This window comes from Mustela putorius, unplaced genomic scaffold, assembly GCF_011764305.1.
Source record: "Mustela putorius furo isolate JIRA1106 unplaced genomic scaffold, ASM1176430v1.1 tig00003898_pilon_pilon_pilon, whole genome shotgun sequence".
NCBI classification, from domain to species: Eukaryota; Metazoa; Chordata; class Mammalia; order Carnivora; family Mustelidae; genus Mustela; species Mustela putorius.
The window spans coordinates 16,502,346-16,529,581 of record NW_025422047.1 but is presented as its reverse complement, the minus strand read 5'-3'; the positions used below and the strand labels follow the sequence as shown (position 1 = coordinate 16,529,581).

At 34.9% G+C, this 27,236-nt stretch overlaps 1 protein-coding gene across 7 annotated transcripts in view; it reads left to right on the top strand.

Annotated features, from left to right (window-relative positions):
• TRPM7 (transient receptor potential cation channel subfamily M member 7) overlaps positions 1-27,236 on the top strand; it is a 111,338-nt gene that overhangs the window by 48,889 nt on the left and 35,213 nt on the right. For all 7 annotated transcript variants that reach the window (XR_006602917.1, XR_006602918.1, XM_045067917.1 and 4 more), the window contains exons 13-23: positions 2,763-2,816; positions 7,383-7,523; positions 7,834-7,968; positions 8,559-8,839; positions 10,496-10,724; positions 11,780-11,935; positions 12,011-12,154; positions 14,539-14,667; positions 17,057-17,335; positions 23,610-23,784; positions 25,679-25,805. Coding sequence is in view for 5 of the 7 variants with exons in the window: in XM_045067917.1 (XP_044923852.1) it covers positions 2,763-2,816; positions 7,383-7,523; positions 7,834-7,968; positions 8,559-8,839; positions 10,496-10,724; positions 11,780-11,935; positions 12,011-12,154; positions 14,539-14,667; positions 17,057-17,335; positions 23,610-23,784; positions 25,679-25,805 (1,850 nt within the window). In the remaining 2 variants the exon portion in view is untranslated. The remainder of the gene's footprint in view (positions 1-2,762; positions 2,817-7,382; positions 7,524-7,833; positions 7,969-8,558; positions 8,840-10,495; positions 10,725-11,779; positions 11,936-12,010; positions 12,155-14,538; positions 14,668-17,056; positions 17,336-23,609; positions 23,785-25,678; positions 25,806-27,236) is intronic.

Genomic DNA, 27,236 nt, shown 5'->3' with positions numbered 1-27,236 from the left:
TAAAACCATAGGATCAGATTTTATTTTTTAAGATTTTTATTTCTTTGACAGAGGGAGAGGCACAGCAAGAGAGGGAACACAAGTAGGGGGAGTGGGAGAGGGAGAAGCAGACTTCCCACCAACCAGGAAGCCCAGTGTGGGGCTTGATCTTGGGACCCTGGAATCAGGGCCTGAGCGGAAGGCAGACGCTTAACAACAGAGCCACCCAAGTGCCCCTAGGATCAGATTCTTAATTACAGTTATTATATTTCCTTCTTTTTCCTCTTGGTAATCATTTGTTACACCAAACTTCTTTTGATGTCTTTTCTTTTCTTTTTTATGCCTGTTCTTAAAGGAGAAACTACACGTTTTTTTCTTTTCTCCTTTTTGTTTTTTACGTTCATGATTTTGACCTTGTGGTATCCACCTTTTAGCTTGCATACCATTTTTCTTTTTTTTTTTTTTCTAAAGAGCTCCTGAAAACTATTACCTCGACAAAGCTTTTCTCATTTCACATGTCTAGCATTGGAGAGATTAAATACTGCCCTTGTTAACAACATTAATATAATTGTATTATATTTTGAGGTAAACTATTAACAAATCATTGCTTTCCAACTTTGACTTCATTGCAAAGCTCTCTTTCATCAGTTTCTGCCTGTTTATCTCCTCCTTTTCATTCCTAATGTCTTTGTACTTTTTTTGTAATAGTCATACCACTTCAGTAATCTAATCTCCTTGTCCTTTATTCAAATTATTTTTAAATTAGTTATTATAATCCTATGTTTTACCGTATCTTTCCCCAGTTAAAAAATTTTTTTTAATTTTTTATCTTTTTAAAGATTTTATTTATTTGACAGAGATCACAAGTAGGCAGTGAGGTAGGCAGAGAGAGAGAGGGAGAGGGAAGCAGGCTCCCTGCTGAGCTGAGAGCCCGATGGACTCAATCCCAGGACCCTGAGATCATGACCTGAGCCGAAGGCGCGGCTTAACCCACTGAGCCACTCAGGTGTACCCCAATTAAAAAATTTTTGATAGCTCCCCGATGTGTATAGAATAATACCCAAGCCCTTAGCTCGATTTCCAAATTTCTTCAGCTTATGATATTTTGCCCTAGCTAACTCTTATCAATTGGCCTTTTATTCCCAACCCATCTTCCCATACTAGATGTTTCAGTTATGTTGCCTACATACTGTTTCCCCAAAATACAAACTTTTTAAAAAAGCATTTCTTTTTACACACTGCTGGTGTGTGTTTTTCTCTCAGCTACTTTCTACTTACTGGTATTTTATTCATTATTTATTTATTTTTTATTTTATTTATTTATTTTTTAAAAGATTTTATTTATTTATTTGACAGACAGAGATCACAGGTAGGCAGAGAGGCAGGCAGAGAGAGAGAGAGAGAAGCAGGCTTCCCGCGGAGCAGAGAGCCCGACATGGGGGCTCGATCCCAGGACCCTGAGATCATGACCCGAGCCGAAGGCAGTAGCCCAAACCACTGAGCCACCCAGGCGCCCCTTATTCATTATTTAGAATGTAGTTCTAATGCCATACAACTGCCTCCATGAATCCATCGGCATAGTTAGTTGAGGACAATTATATCTTCTCTGTGGATTGTAGATTTCTTTTGAGTAGGGAGTATATCTTTATTTTCCCCCATTTTTTTAATAGTATCTAACAGAATTAGATTGAACTTTGTTAGCATTCTGCTCTTTCTAGAAAATGGATAAAAAAATTAAAAGGATTATTCATTGTGCTGAAGTAAGGTTTAATCCCTGAAATGTAAACCAGATAAAAAATAATAAAAAATAAAAATTGATCCCATTAGCAAGGCAAGTAACTTTCTTAATTGTGTAACTCAAGAGTTATTAAGATGATACTTTTCAGCATCAATCATTGATAAAATTTTTTTTAAGGTTAAAGGATTATGTAACAAAGTAGTGTAGGGTCTTCTCCATTTCTCTCTGCTGTGTTCATGCTCTCTTACTCTCAAGTAAATAAATTTTTTAAAAAATTTTGTAAAAAGAGAGGGTACAGCTCCGTTAATCGTTTTTTTTCTTTTTTTAAAGATTTTATTTATTTATTTATTTGACAGAGACAGAGATAACAAGTAGTCAGAGAGGCAGGCACAGAGAGAGAGGGGGGAGCAGACTTCCTGCTGAGCAGAGAGCCCAATGTGGGGCTTGATCACAGAACCCTGGGATCGTGACCTGAGCTGAAGGCAGAGGCTTTAACCCACTGAGCCACCCAGGCGCCCCTACAGCTCAGTTATCAATGAAAGAAATGTAAATTAAAGATAGAATTAAAAGCTTGCAAAGTTTGTGTGATTTATTTATTTACTTTTTAAAAACTTCATTTATTTGACAGAGAGAGACATGGGCAAGAGAGGGAACACAAGCAGGGGCCATGGGAGAGGGAGAAGCAGGCTTCCCGCCCAGCAGGGAGCCTGATGTAGGACTAGATCCCGGGACCCTGGGATCATGACCTGAATTGAAGGCAGACACTTAACGAATGAGCTACCCAGGTGTCCCAGTTTGTTTGTGAGATTTAAAATTTGTGTTTTTGCACAAATAAAACACAACCTAAATTATACATGTTATTAAAGGTATGACAATATGAAATGGTTTATCTTTTCTTTGCTCCATTTTGTGAACAGAACTTGTTTAGCTGAAAAACAATGTAATTTGAGCAGGAGGGTTCATAAAGTCCTATAAGTAACAAAAAAGGTGTTACATTATTTTAGAAGAAAAATAATAGTTTGCTTTAATTTTTTTCTCTTTAAAGAAACAAGGTCCAACTAATCCAATGCTATTTCATCTTGTTCGAGATGTCAAACAGGTAAGAGTTTCTTTTTATTTTTGAAAATGCTATTTTAAAAATTGGTTACATTTCATCTGTTTCTAAAACACATTTAAATATTGTACACCTTAAAAATAGCAATAAAATGACATTTTTTTTTTTTAAAGATTTCATTTATTTATTTGACAGAGAGAAATTACAAGTACACTGAGAGGCAGGCAGAGAGAGAGAGAAGGAAGCAGGACTCGATCCCAGGACCCTGAGATCATGACCTGAGCCGAAGGCAGCGGCTTAACCCACTGAGCCACCCAGGCGCCCTAAAATGACATTTTTAAAAAGATTTTATTCATTTATTTAACAGACAGAGATCACAAGCAGGCAGAGAGGCAGGCAGGGTTGGGGGTGGGGCAGGAAGCAGGCTCCCTGCTGAGCAGAGAGCTCAATGTTGGGCTCCATCCCAGGACCCTGGGATCATGACCTGACCCGAAGGCAGAGGCTTAACCCCCTGAGCTACCAGGTACCCCATAAAATGACATTTTTTAGAACAAGATAAAATAGGGGCTAAATCTGTGGTGACATGGAAGTAAAGAGCATAATATATCAGAAATCAAGTAAAAGAAAAGTTTATGAAATAAGACCAAATTACCTGAGTTTCTGGTTTTCTGAGATTGAGTGTGATGAATTTCATGATGCTCATTGTCCATAAAGAAAGATCATTGATAGAATGTATCTTTCTTTGTGTTCCAAAGAAACTTGTTACCTTGACCTGTAAAGAATATTGAGTAAACACATTGAAGGAAACACTGGATAGTGATCTTCATGGTATATTTTGCCAGGGAAAATGCTGAAATGTTGAAATCATCCATGAATGCTCTCTTAATATCCATACTGACTGTGATTAAATAGACAACACTGTTATATGATCTAAAGCCATCCTGTGGTGACCAAATTTGTTATACTAATATCCCCCTTATCTTCTGTTGGGGTCCTTTGTGAATTCATAGTTTTAGACATTTACTTATTTTTTTTAAAGATTTTATTATTTATTTGACAGAGACAGAGATCACAAGTAGGCAGAGAGGCAGGCAGAGAAAGGAGGAAGCAGGCTCCCTGCTGAGCAGAGAGCCCGATGTGGGGCTTGATCCCAGGACCCTGAGATCATGACCTGAGCTGAAGGAAGAGGCTTTAACCCACTGAGCCACCCAAGCACCCCAGTTTTAGACATTTATTAAAAATGTTAGTCATTTAAAATACTGGTATCTAATAGTTTTGCTTTCCTAAATGAAAAGATAATCATTTAATTAAAAGAAATATTTTTTAGTTTCTGAAATAAAATGTTTGTTTTCTAGAATTCTTCATTCATACTTCTACTTGCTGTTAAATGGAGTGTACTATTAAAAAACTGAAAAATTAAAATAGAAATATTATTTTCTGTTTTAATTTTTTGTTTTGTCATTTATTTAATACTAAACTAAGATCCCATGGGAAGAACCTAGACTTTATTATATTTAAAATATATTTTCTTTAATTCAGTTTTTTAATGTGTTATTAAAACATTTCATATACCATAAAATTGATCCATTTAAAGGGTTTAGTTCAGTGGCTTTTAGTATATTCACAGTTTTGCAACTATCACTACAATCTAATTTTAGAGTAACCCTGTACTCCCATTAGTAGTCACTCCCCATTCCTGCTTTCTTCTCTGCTTCCTGCCACTCTCCTGCCTTAGACAACTGTTAATCTACTTTTTATCTGTATGGATTTGCCTATTCTGGACATTTCACATTGAACTGTGGTTTTTTTGGTTGTTGTTAATTAAGGCTTTTTTTCCCCCCCGAAAGCTTGAGTGATGGGGAAACCTTCAGTCCAGGGTTTTCTAAAACACATTTGCATTATGCTTTACTTCATGAGGGTTAGCAGAAGGAACTATACTGTTTTTAATTCTAGAAACAAGTAAGAGATTTGTTATAGATTGACTATTTTTACATTGTTGGCTATACTACATAAGTCAAGTTTTTTTATTTCTGAAAGTGAAAAATCCCAAAGTAAAGCAGTAATTGACTATTTTCTGATTCAAATTAATAAGGGAGTATTGTAAGTAGTATTTGTATAGTTTGAGAAATTGCTTATATTTTTTTTTAGGTAACTCATGTTATTTCCCTTAATTTAAGTATTTCCCATTTAAGTGGGGTCATATCATGGTATTTCTCAAATTTTTTTTTTAAAGATTTTTATTTGTTTATTTTACAGAGATAGAGACAGTGAGAGTGGGAACACAAGCAGGGGGAGTGTGGAAGGAGAAGCAGGTTTCCTGCTGAGCAGAGAGTCTGATGCGGGGCTCGATCCCTGGACCCTGAGATCATGACATGAGCCAAAGGCAGACGCTTTGTGACTGAGCCACCAAGGCACCCCTTTGTCAAATTTTTTAAATTTATTTTTTAAAATTTTTTTGTCAAAAAAAATTTTTTTTTAATTTTTTATTTTTTCTAAACATATATTTTTTATCCCCAGGGGTACAGGTCTGTGAATCGCCAGGTTTACACACTTCACAGCACTCACCAAAGCACATACCCTCCCCAATGTCCATAACCCCACCCCCCTTCTTCCAACCCCCTGCCCCCAGCAACCCTCAGTTTGTTTTGTGAGATGAAGAGTCCCTTATGGTTTGTCTCCCTCCCAATCCCATCTTGTTTCATTTATTCTTCTCCTACCCACTTAAGCCCCCATGTTGCATCACCACTTCCTCATATCAGGGAGATCATATGATAGTTGTCTTTCTCTGCTTGACTTATTTTGCTAAGCATGATACGCTCTAGTTCCATCCATGTTGTCGCAAATGGCAAGATTTCATTTCTTTTGATGGCTGCATAGTATTCCATTGTATATATATACCACATCTTCTTGATCCATTCATCTGTTAATGGACATCTAGGTTCTTTCCATAGTTTGGCTATTGTGGACATTGCTGCAAACATTCGGGTGCATGTGCCCCTTTGGATCACTACGTTTGTATCTTTAGGGTAAATACCCAGTAGTGCAATTGCTGGGTCATAGGGCAGTTCTATTTTCAACATTTTGAGGAACCTCCATGCTGTTTTCCAGAGTGGTTGCACCAGCTTGCATTCCCACCAACAGTGTAGGAGGGTTCCCCTTTCTCCGCATCCTCGCCAGCATCTGTCATTTCCTGACTTGTTGATTTTAGCCATTCTGACTGGTGTGAGGTGATATCTCATTGTGGTTTTGATTTGTCAAAAATTTTTTAAAGAAAACTAAAAACATACATGATAATCCTCATTCATAAAGCATATTTTGAGGTTGCTCAAAACAAAATAAAAAGAAAAATCTTAGGTGAAAAATGTATTTTAAATATTTATATGAGAGAGAAAGCATAAGCAGGGGTAGAAGAAAAGGAGAAGCAGAGCCCCCACTGAGCAGGGAGCTGGACACAGGACTTGATTCCAGGCTGATGGGATCATGACCTGAGCCACCGCTAAACTGATTGAGCCACCCAGGCATCCGAAAATATTTTTTGTTTAATTTCAAATCAGAGATTTAAGGAATATAAGTATCTAGAAATTTAAAACTTCACAGATGAAACCAAATTATAAAAGGTATAAATATTTTTTAAAGTACTGCAGCACCTAGGGGCCCCTGGGTGGCTTAGTCAGTTAAGTATCCATTTTGTAAAGATAGATTTTTCTTGATTTTGGCTCAGGTCATGAACTCAGGGTCATGAGATCCAGCCCTGCATCAGGCTCCACACTTAGCATGGAGTCTGCTTGAGATTCTCTTTCTCCCTCTCCCTCTGCCCGCTCTTGCACTGTATGCGCGTGCATACTTGCATGTGCTCTCTCAAATCTTAAAAAAAAATTTTTTTAAGTACTAATTTTATGAAGTTATAATTAGGGAAATGGAAAGAACGGTGATGGTAGGAGGGCAGAATTGGTTGATACATGTAAATTACCTAATGATTAAACCCTTTTAAGATTATTTAATGAGATTAACCAAATATTTGATTCTGAACAGGCACTCTTCCAAATTCCAAACTCACAAATGGCTCAAGTTCCAAAAAATTGTTGCCCTGGGAGAATGAATTCTTAGTCTACACAGTGTTATAAGTGGCGGTTTAAATCTTAGATGAGGCTATAGAAACTTGTGTACTGTATAATATAACCAATACAGTTTTGGCTAAAAAATACAAGTACTTTTGGGCCTGTCTAGAAACATAATTAACATTTATAGCATTGTTTTTGCAGGGAAATGTTATTTATGATAATGTGCCAGTGAAAATAGAGTACTTGGCTCTTGGAAGCTCTTTGCTTCTATGTGTGAAGTATTAGGACAGTGGAAAGATTGAATGATCTTACTGCTATAAGCCATACTTCTGTCCTGAGCATACCTTTGTGACTTTAAAACTGCAGAATCCCCTCTTTTTACAGAAGGAAATGAGAAACAAGTTACTTCCTTCTCCTGTAAAGATAGCTGCTGGCAACCCCAGCTTCCTGTAACAAATATTTGGTATTTATTTTGGAGAGTAGGTGTATTTCTAGGCATGCTTGGAAATATTGAGAAATATCCTATTTAAAACTAATGTTTTGTTTCCAGGGGAATCTTCCTCCAGGATATAAGATCACCCTAATCGATATAGGACTTGTTATTGAATATCTTATGGGAGGAACCTATAGATGCACCTATACTCGGAAACGTTTTCGATTAATATATAATAGTCTTGGTGGAAATAATCGGGTATGTAGTATTTTGGGGGAAGTCTATATATGTACGTTGTATTGTATACTTTATAAGCTAAAAATTCTTAAAAACTCATATACTTTAAAAGTTTAAAATTACTGATATTCTTAGAATGGTGAAAGTAGCATCTTAAAATATGATATTTTCAACTGTAAAACTACATAGAAATATTTTTATTTGAATTGAAATCCAAATCATTTTTTTCCTCTGTGTGTATAAACACATTTGTACATATGTATGAATTCTTGAATTTTTATGACATCGGTATTTTTAAAGCTGTAAAAACTTAATAAACTTTCATTTTCAGAGGTCTGGCCGAAATACCTCCAGCAGCACTCCTCAGTTGCGTAAGAGTCATGAATCTTTTGGCAATAGGGCAGATAAAAAGGAAAAAATGAGACACAATCATTTCATTAAAACGGCACAGCCCTATCGACCAAAGGTATGTTCACATAAATTTTACCTTTTCTGGATTTTGTTCCTATCTAATTTACTAGTATTTATGAAACAGAAAACTACTTGTTTTAGCAAGAATGAACTTTTGTTTCTGGATACATCTTTGATTATTCAGTTTGCCATATATAGAAAGATATTTATTATGAGTTAACAATTCTATCAGGTTTTTTTATATTTAGCTATAATAAAAATTTGTAAATGTTTTGATAAATGCTTAAGTGCCTCCTTTTATTCCACTTTAACTTGATTAACAACATGTAAGGTAAGTGTTTCAGGCATACTGTTCTTCCATTAAAATTATGTTTTATCAGATACTAGTTGAAATATTTAGGCCCTTTAATTTTGGAGAACTTTATTATAGTGTTTTTGGTTTTTTTTTTTTTTTTTTTTTTTTTTTTTAGAAATCCCATTTCTATAAAACATGAGCTGTAATAAAGTATATAAAATTTATGCCATTTTGATTTGTGCAGTTATATGAAGTTGAAGAAAATGTAAAAGGAGACTTTATAAAAATTCTCACATTAATGTCATATGGCCTTATTATAATGAATCTTAAACATTTATTTTTCCTTGAAGATTGATACAGCTGTTGAAGAAGGAAAGAAGAAAAGAGCCAAAGATGAAATTGTAGATATTGATGATCCAGAAACCAAGCGCTTTCCTTATCCACTTAATGAACTGTTAATTTGGGCTTGCCTTATGAAGAGACAGGTCATGGCCCGGTTTTTATGGCAGCATGGTGAAGAATCAATGGCTAAAGCCTTAGTAGCCTGTAAGATCTATCGTTCAATGGCCTATGAAGCAAAACAGAGTGACCTTGTAGATGATACTTCAGAGGAATTGAAACAGTATTCTAAGTAAGTTATATTTTATCATTTCAAACATTTAAGAAATACAAGATCATGTTTAAATGGAGGTTATAGTGTCATGCAATAAATGGATATATATGGGTATAATTTTCTTGGCACAATTAAAATGTATTAGGTAATATTTTTATTTTTCTTATTGAAAATAGAGCAAGCGAGGAGAGGGAGAGGAAGATAGAGAATCTTAAGCAGGCTTCTCACTGGGGCGTGGACTAGGGCGAGTCTTGGGCTTGATCTTCCAACCCTGACATCATGACCTAAGCCAAAATTGGGAGTTGGAAGCTTAAATGACTGAGCCACCCAGGCACCCCAAAATTTATTAGGTAATTCTTAAAATTCAGAAGGAAACTTTCCTGTTTATGCATGTAAATAGAAGTTATTGTTTACAACTCAAGAGTTAAATATTTTGGCAAGAAAGAAGAAATGCCAGAAGTCAGTTTTAATAATTGCACAAACTAGCAATTAATTAGATTAAAAGTTCTATTTGAAGTGGTAAAGAAAAGAAGAAAGTAAGGTTTTTGAGCTGTGTTCTAAGGAAATGAATTGAATTCAACCAGAAGGTCATTTCAGAAGGTGGATGTACATCTATGGAAGAGTAAAACAGTTCACAGATGTTTACACTTAGGGTAATAAGGAATATTAAGCTGGAAAGATAGTTTGTAGGAAACTTAATGATAGAAAATAGGACTTACCTCTCCCAAAATGGGCTGTCTTTGGAAGAGAGTTAGTGTTATTACTGAAAATAACTCAAGCAGGGAGGGGTGCCTGGGTGGCTCAGTTAAGCATCTGCCTTCAGCTCAGGTCATGATTCTGGAATCAAGCCCCACATTGATTGGGCTACCTGTTCACTGGAGAACCTGCTTCTCCCTCTCCCCCTACTGCTCCCCCTATTTTTATACTCTTTCTCTGTGTCTCTCTCTTTCTCTGTGTCAGATATATAAATAAATAAAACCAACTCAAGCAGGGATCATATGATCACTTAACTTTGGGGATCTAAGATTCAGATATTTTTTATGATTAGGTTAGTATCTATTCACATTTTTCTTTCTACTGGGCACCAAACCTCTTTTATTTATTTTTAAAAAGATTTTATTTATTTATTTATTTGAGAAAGAGACAGAGATGGCAACAGAGTTAGTGAGAGAGAACTCCTCACAAGTGGAAAGGAGAGGGAGAAGCAGGATCCCTGACGACACAGGGCTCCATCCCAGGATCCTGGGATCGTGACCGGAGCCTGAGGCAGATACCTAACCAGCTGAGCCACCTGGACACCCCTATGTTTGAAATACTATATAAATAAGAGTTTTTGTAGAGAGCAGCTTAACGTTACCAGTTTGGGTTTCCTGTGAGACTGGAGTTTTTATTTCCAAGACCAATGGAAAATTCTCTGTAGTTACCTTTTCAGACTTGTTCTTAATGTGACATATTTTAATATTTTGTGACATTTGCCTAGTAACAGATATCTGGAAACAGAGCCATTATGATTCTAATGCCTTATAATTCCCTGAGTGTATGTTAAAATATTAAATGTAAATGTTATTATATTAAATATAAACATTAAATATAAAATGTTATGAAATTTTATAAAAATAGTGTCTAGAACTGCAGTTTGGTAATACGAATGTTTTGGCTTTTATCTTTTGATAGTGATTTTGGTCAACTAGCAGTTGAATTACTAGAACAATCCTTCAGACAAGATGAAACCATGGCAATGAAATTGCTCACTTATGAACTGAAAAACTGGAGTAATTCCACCTGCCTCAAGTTAGCAGTGTCTTCAAGACTTAGACCTTTTGTAGCTCACACCTGTACACAGATGTTGTTATCTGATATGTGGATGGGAAGGCTGAATATGAGGAAAAATTCCTGGTACAAGGTATAACTTAGAAACAATTATACAAAGTATGTGATTAGATAAAAAGAGGAATTAGCCTAGATATATAGTGAAATACCTTGACTTATGAGGGTGGTAGGGGTAGCAGTGTTGGCATTTTATCTCTGGTGGCATGAAGTAGCCTCTTTTTTCCTCCTGTTCTTCACTCTGAATCCTTTTCAGGTATGATTATTGCCCCTCTCTGAGCCAGAAGCATGAGGGCAACAAAGGAAGTATTGGTATTTACAGCCCTGAGCAGCCATGAAAAAAAGTTGCTTCTTTATGAAAAGATGATTTCCAGATTCTAAAATTGAGCTCCTGTTTGCTAACTTAATAATTTGTTACTTTTTTCTTAAATAATTTATGTGAAGTATATTGGATATGTGTAGTTTTGATGGTTAAGAATTTGGGTAAAATGTTGGCTGGTACTTTTGGTTTCATCATAGTGAGAGATACTACTTTAAACTTTCCTTTTCATTATCTCATATCTTAAATAAGGTACAGAGAATGTAGAACGCAGAAATCAGGCAAGTGGTTTAACCATTGTAAGTAGATAACAAATACTGATCATCTAATAAAAATAATGGTGAATGATTAACCAGTAGAAACCCTCATACTCAATTACAATTGCTTTATGCTGTAGGATTATGCAGGTAATAACATAAAATTTTACGAATAAACCTCTTTGTTTATAGAGGCACAAGCTGAGTAAACATGTGATGACTTGAAACAGTTGCAAAGAGATTAAGGATAAAATTATGTACATATTAACTTCATAAGGCTTAAATTTTCTTTAAATAAAAATGTATTTTCTGAACAAACAAATAATTATTAGATGTTTTCTATATCCTCCCATCATAGTGCTCAAATGTTGTGTTACTCCTTAAATCAATTCAACCTGGGCCTCTTTAAATATTATACTCAAGTATAAAAATGAAGTTCTTGGTTTTTTATATACTAACGGGCAGATTGGCTAACAATCAAAATATTTAATACCTTTTTATTCTTGAAGATAATTAATTTTAAAATGTAAACTTACATGTTTCTAAAATTTTTAGGTCATACTAAGCATTTTAGTTCCACCTGCCATATTAATGCTGGAATATAAAACAAAGGCTGAGATGTCTCATATTCCACAATCTCAAGATGCCCATCAAATGACAATGGAAGATAGCGAAAACAACTTTCAAAACATAGCAGAAGAGATTCCCATGGTAAGGAGGAAGAATATTTTTAAGTAAATATAACTTTTGTGAATAAATATATGATAAGTATTATTTTTATTTTAGGAGGTGTTTAAAGAAGTAAGAATATTGGACAGTAATGAAGGAAAGAATGAAATGGAAATACAAATAAAATCAAAAAAGCTTCCCATTACAAGAAAGTTCTATGCCTTTTATCATGCACCAATTGTAAAATTCTGGTTTAATACGGTATGTTATATGTTTTTTAAGTTGTGTGAGCATAATGTTTTTAAAGGATAAGCATTAAAGTATCTTGTTCTAAAGTCGATATTTATCTTGATATAACTTAGATCATTGACAAGCCATTTTCCACTTAAAAGAGCATAACTTAGTTTTATTCCAGTTGTCATCATATATAATGATAAATGCTAACAAATCTTAATTCTGATTGTAACTAGAAATTGACTAAACAGAATTGTGATAACCGTTTATCACCTGCCTTTGTAAGCAGGTGTCAAATACAAATCAGATCTATCAAATTGACCAATAACATTGGTGAGGATTAACCAGAGGAGACATTGATAAATCTTTGTGCTTTAGGATTTTGCAGAGAATGTGTAAAATTTTTGAAATGAACTTTTTGCAGTGTTAATTTGAAGGTAAAAAGTAATCTGGATCATTCATGAAGTTTGTTTATCAGTAGCATAATAGCTTATTTCTTTAATCATACTATGGTACAGGGGCGCCTGGGTGGCTCAGTGGGTTAAGCCGCTGCCTTCGGCTCAAGTCATGATCTCGGGGTCCTGGGATGGAGTCCCGCATCGGGCTCTCTGCTCAGCGGGGAGCCTGCTTCCCTCTCTCTCTGCCTGCCTCTCTGACTATTTGTGATTTCTCTCTGTCAAATAAATAAATAAATAATCTTTTTTTTAAAAAAATCATATTATGGTACATATTTTATCTGACCCTTAATTGGCTTTTCTTTTGTGGAAGAACGGTATTCTCCTAGATCTAAGAGTACATAGTCCATGGGGGATGGACTAATATCAGGAAACACATGAGATTAGCCCCAGCTTTTAACCATGGGTTGAATGAGTTTTTATTCCCCTTTCCAGAAAAAATCTTAAGTTGTGTATTTTCTTAGTGTTTTGTTGTTTTTAATTTTCATCATGTTTGCATTCATGTGAATGACTGTTTAAAAATGGACCTGGGGCATCTGGGTGGCTCAGTTGGTTAAGTGTCTGCCTTCGGCTCAGATCATGATCTCGGGGTCCTGGGATCGAGTCCCATGTCAGGCTCCCTGCTCAGTGGGGAGTCTGCTTCTCTCTTTCCCTCTGCCTCTCCCCTGGCTTGTATGCACACGCTTTCTTTCTCTCGCTCACACTCTCTCAAATAAATAAATAAAAATTTAAAAAAATAACAACCCTGTTGGCCAAATAGAAATTTCTTTTTTCTTTTTTTATTTATTAGAGTTTCCTGCCCTGCCTTACGATAGCTTAAATAATGAATGTGATTGTTTTAATGCTGGTAGAGGCAAGGAGACTGATGAGAGGATTCTTAGATACAATTGTCCAAGGGTAGACAAATCTGGGTTTTCCTCTGAAATGAAATAACTCTTCAGATGTTATTATACATAGAACTTACATAGTATAATCTTTTTTGTTGAGAGTATCAAAGGTGGTATGTTCCTGTACCTAGGGAAAATGCTTTCCATAGCTGTTCTTATTTCTTGGGATTCAACCTCATTGACTAGGATTTAGGAGAATGTGTGCTTTCTTCAGCAGCACATAGAAGGAAAATACCAGTTGTCTTTCCTGGGAATAGTATTTGATTGGAGGAAGGAGGAAGCAGGTAGTATGTGTTTCTTGATGATGATGGTGATGAAGTTCTTTAGTATACTTAATATGATACTTTAGGTGTAGTATAAATTAAATGGAATTATATGAACTATGCTGAGAACATAAATATTTTATTATAAAATTCTTCTTATAGGAAATACTAAAAAGTCATTGAAGTTCTAGAACACCATAGTGTTCTACTCCAGGAACCATTTATTTATTTGTTTGTTTTTTTAAAAGATTTTTTTTTATTTATCTATTTGACAGAGATCACAAGTAGGTAGAGAGGCAGGCAGAGAGGGAAGGGGGAAGCAGGCTCCCTGCTGAGCAGAGAGCCCAATGCGGGGATCTATCCCAGAACCCTGAGATCATGACCTGAGCCGAAGGCAGAGGCTTTAACCCACTGAGTCACCCAGGCGCCCCACCATTTACGTTTTGATTGATAAATGCAGTGTCTGCACTGAAGTTACTTGTAAAACTTTTTTTTTTAAGACTTTATTTATTTTAGAGAGAGAGTACACATGAGCAGGGGGAGGGATAGAGGGAGAGTGAAGACTCCACGGCAAGCATGAAGTTCTCACAACCCTGAGATCATGACCTGAGCCAGAACCAAGAACCAAGAACCAGATGCCTAAACTGACTGAGCCACCCAGGCGCTCCTAAAACTGATTTAATGAATGAAGCTTGGAGATAGTTCACAGGGGTTTATTTAGTCTCTCTTTTGTGTGTTGGATTGAAAATTTTGATAGTAAAAAATTTTTATTGTGTAATTAATATTCATATTTTGTGTTTTTCTAGTTGGCATACTTAGGATTTCTGATGCTTTATACATTTGTAGTTCTTGTACAAATGGAACGATTACCTTCAGTTCAAGAATGGATTGTTATTGCTTATATTTTTACCTATGCTATTGAGAAAGTCCGTGAGGTATGTCTGTAGTTTTTGTACCGGTTACTTACTGTGTATAGGGAGGGGGTTTGGTTTTTGACATGTATGTGGGTATGTGTATATGTTATTCATAATTAGTAGTTGATAGCATAGAAGTGTATAACATGTTTATTTTTGATATTCTAAAAATTACAACATAAGAATAGAGACTAGTAAGTTAACTTCGTCAGTTACAAAGTTGATGATTTGTCTCAGAAACATAGCCTAGATCTGTTTTATGTTTTGTTTCCTCAACATTTATATTAATGCTCTTTGTCACTCTTCAGAAAGTATTAATTACACATATAGCCAATCAGGTAGGTAAATTACAAATTGGTTTTTACTTTGCTGTTATATTGAATATCCCACTGAAGTGTGCTGTATTGCCTGTTGAATCGTCATTTAGATTTAGATACCTGTGTCTAATACAGTTTTCAGTTTAAATTTTCTAGCATCCTGATTTTGAAAAATTCTTTTTTCCTTAAATGTTTATACTTTTTATTCAAGCAATTAACTGCATAATTACAGTTTTATAACACACTGACTTAAATACTTTTGAATTATTTCATGTCTTTGCTGTAGATTTAGAGAATACATTATGCTGTAAAAACAAGTGAAATCCTTGTACTTCCTTCCACTGGGGTGTCATAGGAATTTGTTTTCTTAAATAGTTTATTGTGCATTTTTAATTCCTTTGAGTGCCATGGTTTATATGTTTATGAAATCTGTTGTTTTACCAACCTGTTTAAAACATTAAATTGTTTAATGATTTTAAAAAGTTTCAAATAATTTTTAAATGCATATTCAGAAAAGAGTTATACAAGGACTCATTGGATTATAACAACTGGTTGCCTTTAGTGTGAAGGGAAGTTAATTGGCTAAAGGAAGAAGAATGGAAGGGAGACTTTTCAGCACTTATTTTTATATACATTATGATTTTGAATCTATAAATATATTACCATTCCCCACAAAGAAGAAATTTAAAAATTTTTTAAAGATTTATTTATTTGAGAGAGAGCAAGCGTGATTTGGAAGAGGAGCAGAGGGAGAGAAACTCAAACAGACTATCTGCAGAGTGTGGAGACCAGCAAGGGGCTTGATCTGATGACCTTGAGATCATGACCTGAGCCAAAATCAAGATTTGGTTGCTCAACTGACTGAGCCACCCAAGCAATGCAAATTTTTAATTTTTATATTCAAGAGAAGAGATATACTTAAACCATCGAGTTGTTTGCTTTCTGTAAATAAGACACCTTTGGAAGATCCTATCAGGATATCCTGTTGTTTCAATGAAAAATAAAACAACTTTCAGAAGTATTTCACTTTCTAGAGAGCTCTGTTCTAATTTAAGATTTTCAGCTTCTTAGTAGAATGACCTTGATTGAATAGGTCATTTATTTGTAGGTATACACACACACACACACACACATGGAATGAGGATATAGAAGTATCTGTCTCTGGAACGCCTGGGTGGCTCAGTTGGTTAAGCAGCTGCCTTCGGCTCAGGTCATGATCCCAGCGTCCTGGGATTGAGTCCCACATGGGGCTCCTTGCTCCGCGGGGAGCCTGCTTCTCCCTCTGACTCTGCCTTCCACTGTGTCTGCCTGTGCTCGCTCTCGCTCGCTCTCTCTCTCTCTGACAAATAAATCTTAGAAAAAAAAAAAAAAAGAAGTATCTGTCTCTGATATCTTACTGAATTGTTTTAGTGATCAAATACATTATCAGATCCCAAGATAAACATACTTTGACAAATACTATATAATTGAATTTTTATGTGAGATTTAAGAAACAAAAGCAGAAACAGACCTATAAATACAGAGAACAAAATGATCGTGCGGAAGGAGGAGAGGGGAGATGGATACAGTGGGTAAAGGGGAGTGGGTAGCACAGGTGTTTAGTTACGGAATGAATAAGTTCCAGGGATGAAAGATACAGCACAAGGAATATATAGGCAGTGGTATTGTAGTAGCATTGTACTTGTGAGCAGAGCATAATATATAGAATTGTTGAATTACTGTGTTGTATACCTGCAACTAATGTTTCACAGCTAACGTGTGTTAATTTCAGTTCAAATAAATACTTTGAGGGGTGCCTGAGTGGCTTATTTGGTCAAAGTGTCTGCCTTTGGCTCAGGTCATCTGGGATGGAGCCCTGAGTTGGGCAACCTGCTTGGCAGGCCGTCTGCTTCTCCCTTCTCCACTCCGGCCATGCTGACTCTCTTTCTCTCAAATAAAATCTTAAATACAAAAATACTTTGAAATACTAAAAGGTACATAAAATCCTATTGTGATATTATAATTGAATGCTGATACATATTTTAATAGGAAGAAATTGATTTCGTAAACAATTCAGTTTAATTTCTTTTTTCTTTTTTTTTTTAAACCTGTAGATCTTTATGTCTGAAGCTGGAAAAATAAGCCAGAAGATTAAAGTGTGGTTTAGTGATTACTTCAATATCAGTGATACAATTGCCATAATTTCTTTCTTCATTGGATTTGGACTAAGATTTGGAGCAAAATGGAACTTTGAGAATGCATATGATAATCATGTTTTTGTTGCTGGAAGATTAATTTACTGTCTTAACATAATATTTTGGTATGTGCGTTTGCTAGATTTTCTAGCTGTAAATCAACAGGCAGGACCTTATGTAATGATGATTGGAAAAATGGTAAGTTGAGAGGCATCTGATAATACTCATGGGTTTATTGATATGTTTTCTTGAAATCCTAAAAAAACCTGTCCTTAATATAGTTTTATTTGAACTAGAGTATGTTATTTCATGTTTATTTGCCTCATACTTCAAATTGGACAATCCTCAAGATACTGATTTTTGAAGAAAATATGTGATGGGATAAGATTAAGAAAGCCATATTTTATTCATTCTATCTTAAAATGTCTTAATTTCTAAATGCTACTTTCTAGGGCTATTTGAGATCAGAATGAAAAAATACAAATTTGTTAGCTACCATTTGTGAAGTTATTTTCATCTTTACTAGCGCTACCCTAGTCATCAGGCACCTGCAGCACTCTAGTAAAATCTGTTCACTCACAACCGCTGAGGCCTATCTTCAGTCTACATTATAGATAGAGTAATTTCAAAATAAATATCTGACTATGTTACTTCCCTTCTTAAAAAAATCTTACACTTTCACATTACCCCTAGAGATCAGTATACTTAATGAAATCCATGAGTTCAGCCCAGTGTGACTGTTGCTTTTATTTATTTTTCCAATAGGAACATCTTTGCTTTCTTTTAAAGTGTCATCTCTTACCATTTTTGACCTCTGATCTATGCTATAGTCACACAGGCCTTTCTATATTTTCTTTAACATATCCCCTACCAAGGTACCATAAACTCACGTTCTTCTTTCTGCCAGGAATAACTACCCTCATTTACACTCAGATCATTAGCGCTTTCAGTTACATACAGATCACATTTTCAACATAATTTTTGTTTTGGGGAGAGCTTTTTTGGTCCTTTCCCACTAGATCAAGTTTGTTTGCTTTGAAGTTTATGGGACCTATGTTCCTCCTCTACAGAATATTTATCTCTCTGTTTAACCATATTTTAAACTAATTTTTACTAGATTATTTATGTACTTCTCTATACTATAAACTCCTTGGAGTAGGAACCTTGTCTGGAAAAAAAGACATAAAAATGGTGAACATTCATTGTGTTTTAATAGGTTGATTTCTCTTAATTTTACATGTTTAGCAGCAGATTATAAATTTTAAAGTCTAGGGCGCCTGGGTGGCTCAGTGGGTTAAGCCGCTGCCTTCAGCTCAGGTCATGATCTCAGGGTCCTGGGATCGAGTCCCACATCGGGCTCTCTGCTCGGCAGGGAGCCTGCTTCCCTCTCTCTCTCTCTGCCTGCCTCTCCGTCAACTTGTTATTTCTCTCTGTCAAATAAATAAATAAAATCTTTAAAAATAAATAAATAAATAAATTTTAAAGTCTATAATCTTCCACTAAGTAGTTTTTAATGTTTATTTTATTCTCACTCCTGTGCAAGATAGTATAATAAGTAATAGGATAGTGCCTCTGAATTTTGCGAAATTATGTTTCTCCGTTTTGATTTTACCAGTCCTGTAGTTATTCTAAAATATTGGATAATCTAGTTTGGAGCTTGTCCTACATAAGTATTTTTAGGATATTTTATATGGTATTAGTAAACTGTCCATTTGGTTTATTGATGAAATTAGTGAGTAGGGGACATAGGGATTCATGGAAGAAGATAAATCTGGATGCTTTTATTAAAGTAGCGGGATATTATCTGTTCTTTGAAAGCTTAAGTTAGGAACTTAAGAAAAGAAAGCTTAAGATAAGAAAGCTTAAGATAGGAACCTGACTGGAACTTATTTTAGTTGAAGTTGATGGTTAGCTGTCAAATTGGATAAAAGGGCCTAGCCTGGATAACATAAAATATTGAAAACTGGGACCTTAAGAAAGGAAAATATAGGGGAAACCACTGAAAAGTTTCCCCTCCACTAAATTTGATTTTTCTTTTCCGTAGGAGAAGTGAGTTGACATTTTTTTATCTTCCCTTACTATTTCAGATAGTCTTTTCAGTGCATGGATGCTGAAAGCAGCTAGTCAGATTATTTGTTAGATGATGATTTTTAGTCCTTGGGGAGAGACTGAAAAAATCTCTCAAGTGTTTCTTTTGCTGGGCTCAGGTTCCCCACGCTAATCTCGTTTCATTATTATGTATTTGCAAGATAATGCTAGCTAAACAATGCTACCAGTGGTTTATGTTTTTAGGTTTCTCTTTTCTCCTATCTTCACTGATTCAAACTATTTTTTAAAGTTACAGCCAGAACATCTTTTCCTGATATAATATGTCCAATGTCTTGCTTTTTTACTGGCAGGATTTTTTTTTTTTTAATGTAAATATCAGGTTTAATGTGTAATTTCCTTTTTTTTTTTTTTTAAAGATTTTATTTATTTATTTGACAGAGAGAAATCACAAGTAGACGGAGAGGCAGGCAGAGAGAGGGGGGGGGGAAGCAGGCTCCCCGCTGAGCAGAGAGCCTGATGCAGGACTCGATCCCAGGACCCTGAGATCATGACCCGAGCGGAAGGCAGCGGCCCAATCCACTGAGCCACCCAGGCCCCCCCCCTTTTTTAAAGATTTTATTTATTTGACAGATCACAAGGAGGCAGAGAGGCAGGCAGAGAGAGAGGAGGAAGCAGGCTCCCTGCTGAGCAGAGAGCCTGATGCACCTGGGATCATAACCTGAGCCGAAGGCAGAGGCTTTAACCCACTGAACCACCCAGGTGCCCCTAATGTGTAATTTCTTACGCATTGAACTGAAAAATCTAAAGTGTGTTGTCCCTACTTATTCCATAAATTGCTTTCAGTTTCCAGTGGTCAAAAAAGGCCAACACTCTTATACTATTGTTTCAGTTTTATTTGTCAGAGAGGGAGAGAGTGCACAAGCAGCGGAGTGGCAGGCAGAGGGAGAAGCAGACTCCCCACTGAGCAAGGAGCCTGATGTGGGACTTGATCCCATGATTCTGGGATCATGACCAGGTCAAGGGCAGACGCTCAACAGACTGAGCCATCCAGGCTTCACTATACTGTTGTTTTTGTAAAAGTAACTTTTCCTTCCTTATTCTAAATTTATTCATTGTAGAAAATTTTAGTAAATACAAACTACTGTCCAGAGGCATCCATTGTTAACAGTGTGGCATATACTTTTTCCATCCTTCAAGACATACGGGAATACATGTTTGTATGTTAAACTCCACAGAAATAAATGTATATAATAGCTTTATCAAAGTAGGCTCGTTGTATGTGCTGTTTCTCAATTTTTTTTTTTAAGATCTGCTCCCTTTTAATATAAAAGTCAATTCCTAGAGTTTCTGAAACCCTTTTCCTTAATTGTAGAAAATCTGTCTTCTAATTTAAATTTTCCTTCTGAATAATCCCACTAGCTCAAAGGATTAATTACCATTATCAAAATAGGATTTTTTAAAAGTTTTCTAAATATAAAGTTTAATTATTTGCTTTTTGGGGCTACACATTTTCCTTCCAGTAGAATATATCTTCTGTTTCCCCGATCGAGAATTACTGGTTTACTATTTGTTATTGCAGAGAAGTACTCATTATTTATCCATTTTATATTCTTTCATAAAGTTGTGGTGTTTGCAGGAAAAATTAGGGGATTTAGGCTGGTGGAAAAAAATTAGTTTTAGCAGGGCACCTGGATGGCTCAGTGGGTTAAGCCTCTGCCTTCAGTTCAGGTCATGTCTCAGGGTCCTAGGATCTCTCTGCTCAGCAGGGAGCCTGCTTCCCCCGCTTTCTCTGCCTGTCTCTCTGCCTACTTGTAATCTCTCTCTGTCAAATAAATGAATAAAATTTTTTAAAGAAAAACTAGTTTTAGCATGGAAAAAGGTGCTCCCAATTTTCATTGACTACCAGATTATTTAGTGATTTAGTGGCATCAAGTTAATGTAATGGTAGTGTACAGTAAATTAGAGGTATAGGAAATACAGAAGTGAACAACCATAATAATAAAAGATGGAAATTAGGAAAGTAGGGAGAAGCCAGGAGAAGGAAATAGGAACTATCTGGATTTTCATCTGAATCTTGTCTCTCTCATGCTTCCAGCACTCCTGCCAGTTTTCCCATCTCTAAGTTATGAGGAGTTCAAATATATATTTCATTTTCTTCTTTATCTATGTTCTTTAGAACTATTCTCCACCAGGATTATTTGTCTTTCCCCTCTTCAGCCAGTCATTTATCACATCATTTTCTGTTTCTCCTAGTGCCATTTTCCTTTTCTACCCCCTTTAGAACTTTGAAAATGGTTAATATTCTAATTACCCGTTTAACTAGGTGCTGCAGAGTATAAGAAATTCTTCATTAAAGTATACCTTTAAATAATAAAGGAGATGAATTTTATAATAGTAGGTTCCTATATTAATTTAACCTTGTTTCTTTTGTCATTATATATCTGTTATATGCTATGCACTATACTAAGCTGAAACTACAAAGATGAATAAAACATGGTGCAGAGCCTCGTAGAACTCACAGTTTAGTACATAAGACAAGCATGTGAACCGATAGATAGCTACAGAAAGATAAACTTGTGTGAAGACTGATGAGATAGTACCTATTTCTGTCATGAAGGCTTTCACAAAGAATATGGTATTTGAAAGTTTGGCAAATAGGAACTTTTCCTGAGCAGGGAATTTCTAATCAGAGAAAAAGCTTTGAAAAGTTTAAAGATACAAAAGATGAAAATAGAAGAAATATTCCTTTATTAATATCATTAATAAAGATCACACTTAGGAAAACTGCAGGGTAAATACTAACCTTTTGCCACTTACTCCATGTCTCTGTATATTCAAGCTACAAATCTTCATTTTATATATGTGAAAATGGGTTATTTAAATATTTTTAATTAATTAAATTAAGATCAGGTGTAAGGAAGGTTTTCAAATAGGCTTTATGTGAAAGGTGTGAAATCCAGAAAGCTCTGTGAATCATTAGTCATAGACTTTGAATAATTTTAGGATACCTCAGTACAGATTTGAATATGGTTTTGAATTTTCGACTTGGCCTTTTTGTTTAATTACAGATAAATATTTGGAATCCATAGTATTCCAGATGTCATGAATAATGTTTTGATGATTTGCCTTTTAAAATATTTTATCCCAAGATATTGTTGAAATCTTGTTATGACAGCATACATTCTCTTAGTATGTATGTTAAACCCCCAAAGAAGGCATTATTTGACTATTTTACAAATAAGAAAACTGAATCTTCGATTTCAAGTCTCAAGAGACTCAACTCTAAAAAGGAAATTAATAGGCAGATTTGTAAGAATTTTTAAGATGAAGAATCAAGTCTAAATAATTACATATAAATATTTTGTAATTTTAAAAATTAAAAAAAAAAGCAAAACTATGGTCTTTACCTTTCACATTCCTGCCTTCCATTTCTACTCACTGTATATTTGTTTGAAAATTTTATGTAAATGTCATAATAATTTTTTAGGTTATTTTATTGCAATTATTGTTATTTTAGGTTTATTGTAGTCATTGGTAAAGTACAGATTTATTGTAAATGTAGTCTACCTTGATCTGTGTGGATTTTCCCCTTGTAGATTATTTGTGGATAAATACTACATCGTTGGAATGAGGCAACATTGACTTTTTTAGATAAAAATGTTGAGCGCTTGTACCCCTAATTAAGTGGATAGAAATTGAAGTTCTGTTATGGAATTTCAATTCACTCTTAGGTTTTTTGAGTAATGATTTCGAAGTTCACATTGTGACTTAATAAAAATTATTTTTCATTGATTTATTAGGTGATAGTCCAATTAGGCTTTTTTTCACCTTTGTTTAAATTAAAGAATTGCACACTACCTGATTTATAAAAGGACTTTTTAGCAAGTTAATTGGTGTCACTTATCTTTTTCAAGACCCATGCTGATAATTCCAGTTTATTATTTTATTTAGTTCCTAGAGGTTTTCACAGCCCAGGATAATGGATCATGGTATAGGGTTCAAGATGAGTGAGAAGAGTGTCTTTCTGTGTATGAAGTAGGCAAAGGACAGTTATCAAAGGGAGGTAGAAAAGTGAGTCTGAACCTCCAGTACAATAATACTACAGTTTTAGAAAGAGCACTTAACAGAAATTGATTCCATGAATCTGCTCATGGAGTCAAGATAGGCAGACTCCAGTTGGAACCAGTGATACAGTTCGTCATATAGAATGTGCCCCTGACCTGTCTAGCTTCACACATCACCTTTTACCATAATCTTGATGTTAAGATTTATGTCGTGATTAGATTTTCCTGAATGCTAGTACTAAGAGTGAAAAGAAACTCAAAGACTCCAGTTATTTATTAGAACATTGGAACTATTTTAAGATGAAAAAGTTACTGTTTTTAAATTCCCATGTATTTTAACAGTGTTCATTTTTTAACAGGTAGCCAATATGTTCTACATTGTAGTGATTATGGCTCTTGTATTACTTAGTTTTGGTGTTCCCAGAAAGGCAATACTTTATCCTCGTGAAGCACCATCTTGGACTCTTGCTAAAGATATAGTTTTTCATCCATACTGGATGATTTTTGGTGAAGTTTACGCATATGAAATTGATGGTAAGGGTTTATATTTATAAATTCATCTTTTATTTTGTGTTTTAAAGTCATAATTGCATTACAATAATATTACATATTTTCACAGGTCAAACTGTTATTACAAACCTAAGCCCTCCGAAAATACATTCATTAAGAAGACCAGAAAAAAATCTATAAAAATTAATCCAAAAAAGTATTTTAGAATTTTTTCAGCCACAAATGGGAATCTGGCCTTACCTGACTTATACAATAAGGATATTTATTAGCTCATGTAACATAAAGTTCAGAGGTAGAATGGTCTTTGGAGTTTGTTAATTCATAGTTAAGAACACCTGTTCTTTTTCATTCTACTGTGCTGTAATCACAGTGTCTGATTTGTACGGGTTTCCTTTCTGATTAGAAGACTGTCACTAGCAGTGGGAGGAAAGAGACAGTGTTTCCCATGGTTCTCTTAAGGGTAAAAAGTCCCTTTCTCAAAAGGCTCCTAGTAAACCTATTCCTTAAATCTCATTAGCTCAAATTGGCTTTAGTTTCCGACAAAACAGTTGTGGCAAGGATGATAGGATTACAGTGATTAGACCAGTCATGGTAGGTTGGATAAACTCTTAAATTAACAAAATCCAACTGTGAATACATTTTCTGCATAAGGTAATAATTTTTTTTTAATTGTTTTAGCTAATGAGGCTAGATAACTTGTGGACATAGGTGATGTTGCTGGCTTTCGGGGATATTCTACTGAGGTCCACAGTTGCCCTTTAGAATCTTTACTTGATTAGTTTGCTCTTGATCTCTTTTGCAGTTTCTCTCCTGTCTTTACTCCTTCCTTACCCCCACCAGTTGTTGCTCCCTACCTACCTATTTACAGGCGATTAGGTCAGGAGGTGGGTACCTAGTGGTCTTTAGATGTTATCAGGTTTTGCTTAAAACAGTGAAGTTTTACCAGCCTGGTCAAACTTTGTGTTCAGTGCTTTCCTGTTCAGTGTCATTTTCAGGTTTTCATTTTCTGCCCTTTTTCTAACATGACTCTGGTTTAGTTGTTATAAAGCATTGGATATAGCTTTATAATCTCCCTCATTCTCTTCCTTGGGTGTTTTGTTTATTTTGTGTTTTAAAGTCGTGATTTAAAACTTTTGATAAAACTTTTTAAGATTGAAAGAACCTTGTGCATTCATTTACCTGTGAAACAATTTGAAAGGAATGATATCGCCATTGAGTGTTTTAATGGTGTGTATGTTCTTAAATGATTGCTATAGAAATACTAATTGTAAGCATTTATATAAAACTTGTCACTAATTCATGATTATTTAATTCTAATTCTTACACTACTGAACTTGTTTTACTTAATTCTTTAATACTCTGGTGGGTACTAAAGCTCTTCTTTTCCTTGCTTTTTTATTCAGCTGTGTTTTGGCTTCAGAAACATTCCTAGTGGAGTTAATGAAAAGCAAGGAATTCAGACCTAATCATTGTATATATTGACCACTCTTTCAACTCTCTTGTGACATAATAAGATTAACTCAGCGATCTTTATATTTGTAAATTTACTATGAGTTTACTGTACTATGTTATAGTTCAGTTATTTTTCTTACAGAAACTATAAAGTGTGGCTGAATCAGCAGATTTTATTATACTTACTGTTCCTCAAGCTAAGCTATGTCTTGAAGTGCAGATATAACACACAACTATGTACCTCTTCCTCTGGAATAGAGTAGTAGAACAGCTACCCATATCCCTCACAAAATTTTTTTGTGTTGGAGTATTTTTAAGTTTGTATTCCAAGTGCTTGCCCATAAGCTTTTTACTAGAGTCTGAAACAGATTTGTACATATTGAAACTTCCTTCAAACAAACAAATACTAATCAAAAATATTTACTGGTGTGATTACTGTATCTAATTTTTGTTCTTCTTTCTAAAGTGTGTGCAAATGATTCCACTATCTCTCAAATCTGTGGTCCTGGAACATGGTTGACTCCATTTCTTCAAGCAGTCTACCTCTTTGTACAGTATATCATTATGGTCAATCTTCTTATTGCATTTTTCAAGTAAGACTTTTATTCATTTGCTTATTGTAATGAGATTTAATATATAATTCTTATTTTGAAAGAATTATACAAAACTTCAAATCTCAAGGTTTTCTTGAAGTTTAAACTACTGTAATTATCTTAGAAAATTACGAATGAGAAGGCATACTTTTTCAAATCAAATGAGACTTTAAATTTGAGACTTAATTATCTTTCAACATGCAGTTCTTTTATAAATTTAACTTTTATTTGGGAATTATACTAAGTTGCCAAGGAGTACACACGCTCAGTATATAAAACAAAGGCAAGTCATCAAAAATCTCAATATTTTGGCATACATCTTTCTGGTTTTAATGAATATATATGAATCATTTTTTCTCTTCAAAAATAAACTTCTTAATATTCTTTATACTTTTTTTTTTTTAAGATTTTATTTATTTGACAGACAGAGATCACAAGTAGGCAGAGAGGCAGTCAGAGAGAGAGGGAGGAAGCAGGCTCTCTGCTGAGCAGAGAGCCCAATGCGGGGCTCAATCCCAGGACCCCAGGATCATGACCTGAGCCAAAGGCAGAGGCTTAACCCACTGAGCCACCCAGGCACCCCTTTTTATACTGTTTTTGACTAAGCAAAACATGAATATTATCCCTCATTAATAAATATCTCTATTTTATTTATTTATTTATTTTTTAAAGATTTTATTTATTTATTTGACAGAAATCACAAGTAGATGGAGAGGCAGGCAGAGAGAGAGAAGGAAGCAGGCTCCCTGCTGAGCAGAGAGCCCGATGCGGGACTCAATCCCAGGACCCTGAGATCATGACCAGAGCCGAAGGCAGTGGCTTAACCCACTGAGCCACCCAGATGCCCCCTCTATTTTATTTTTAATGCCTACCTGGTATTCCATGATGTAGAGACCTTAATTTTTCAACCAATATGATAACATTGTTCAGTTAGGTTATTTATAATTTTTTGTTCCCAGAAACTATGCTGTGGTTAAATTCTTGATCATTCCTTAATTATGTCCTTAGATTGTTTTCCTAAAAGTAGAACTGCTCAGTATGCATTTTTAGGACTTTGCATTTAAGCTAAAGTAGGCGTGCACCCCCAAATCTCTGCCAACACTAGGTATTATTATCTTTAAATTAAGGTTGCTAATTTGATAGTACATAAGAGTATCTTGTTTTTGTATGCACATATTTTGTTGCTACTGAGATTGAATATTTTCTTATAGTTTTATTATTTACATATAACTTTAAAATCTTAAGATCATATTTTCTGCCTGTTTTTCTGGGAGTTTGTAATGATATGATCCTCAACAATACCAAACTTGTGCCTTATATTTACTGCATATATTTTTTCCAGTTTCTCATTTGCTTATTAGTCTTGTGTATATGGTATTCTTTTGAATCCTTGTTTAGAGCAGAATTGCAGTAAAATCTTTAGTATTTAAA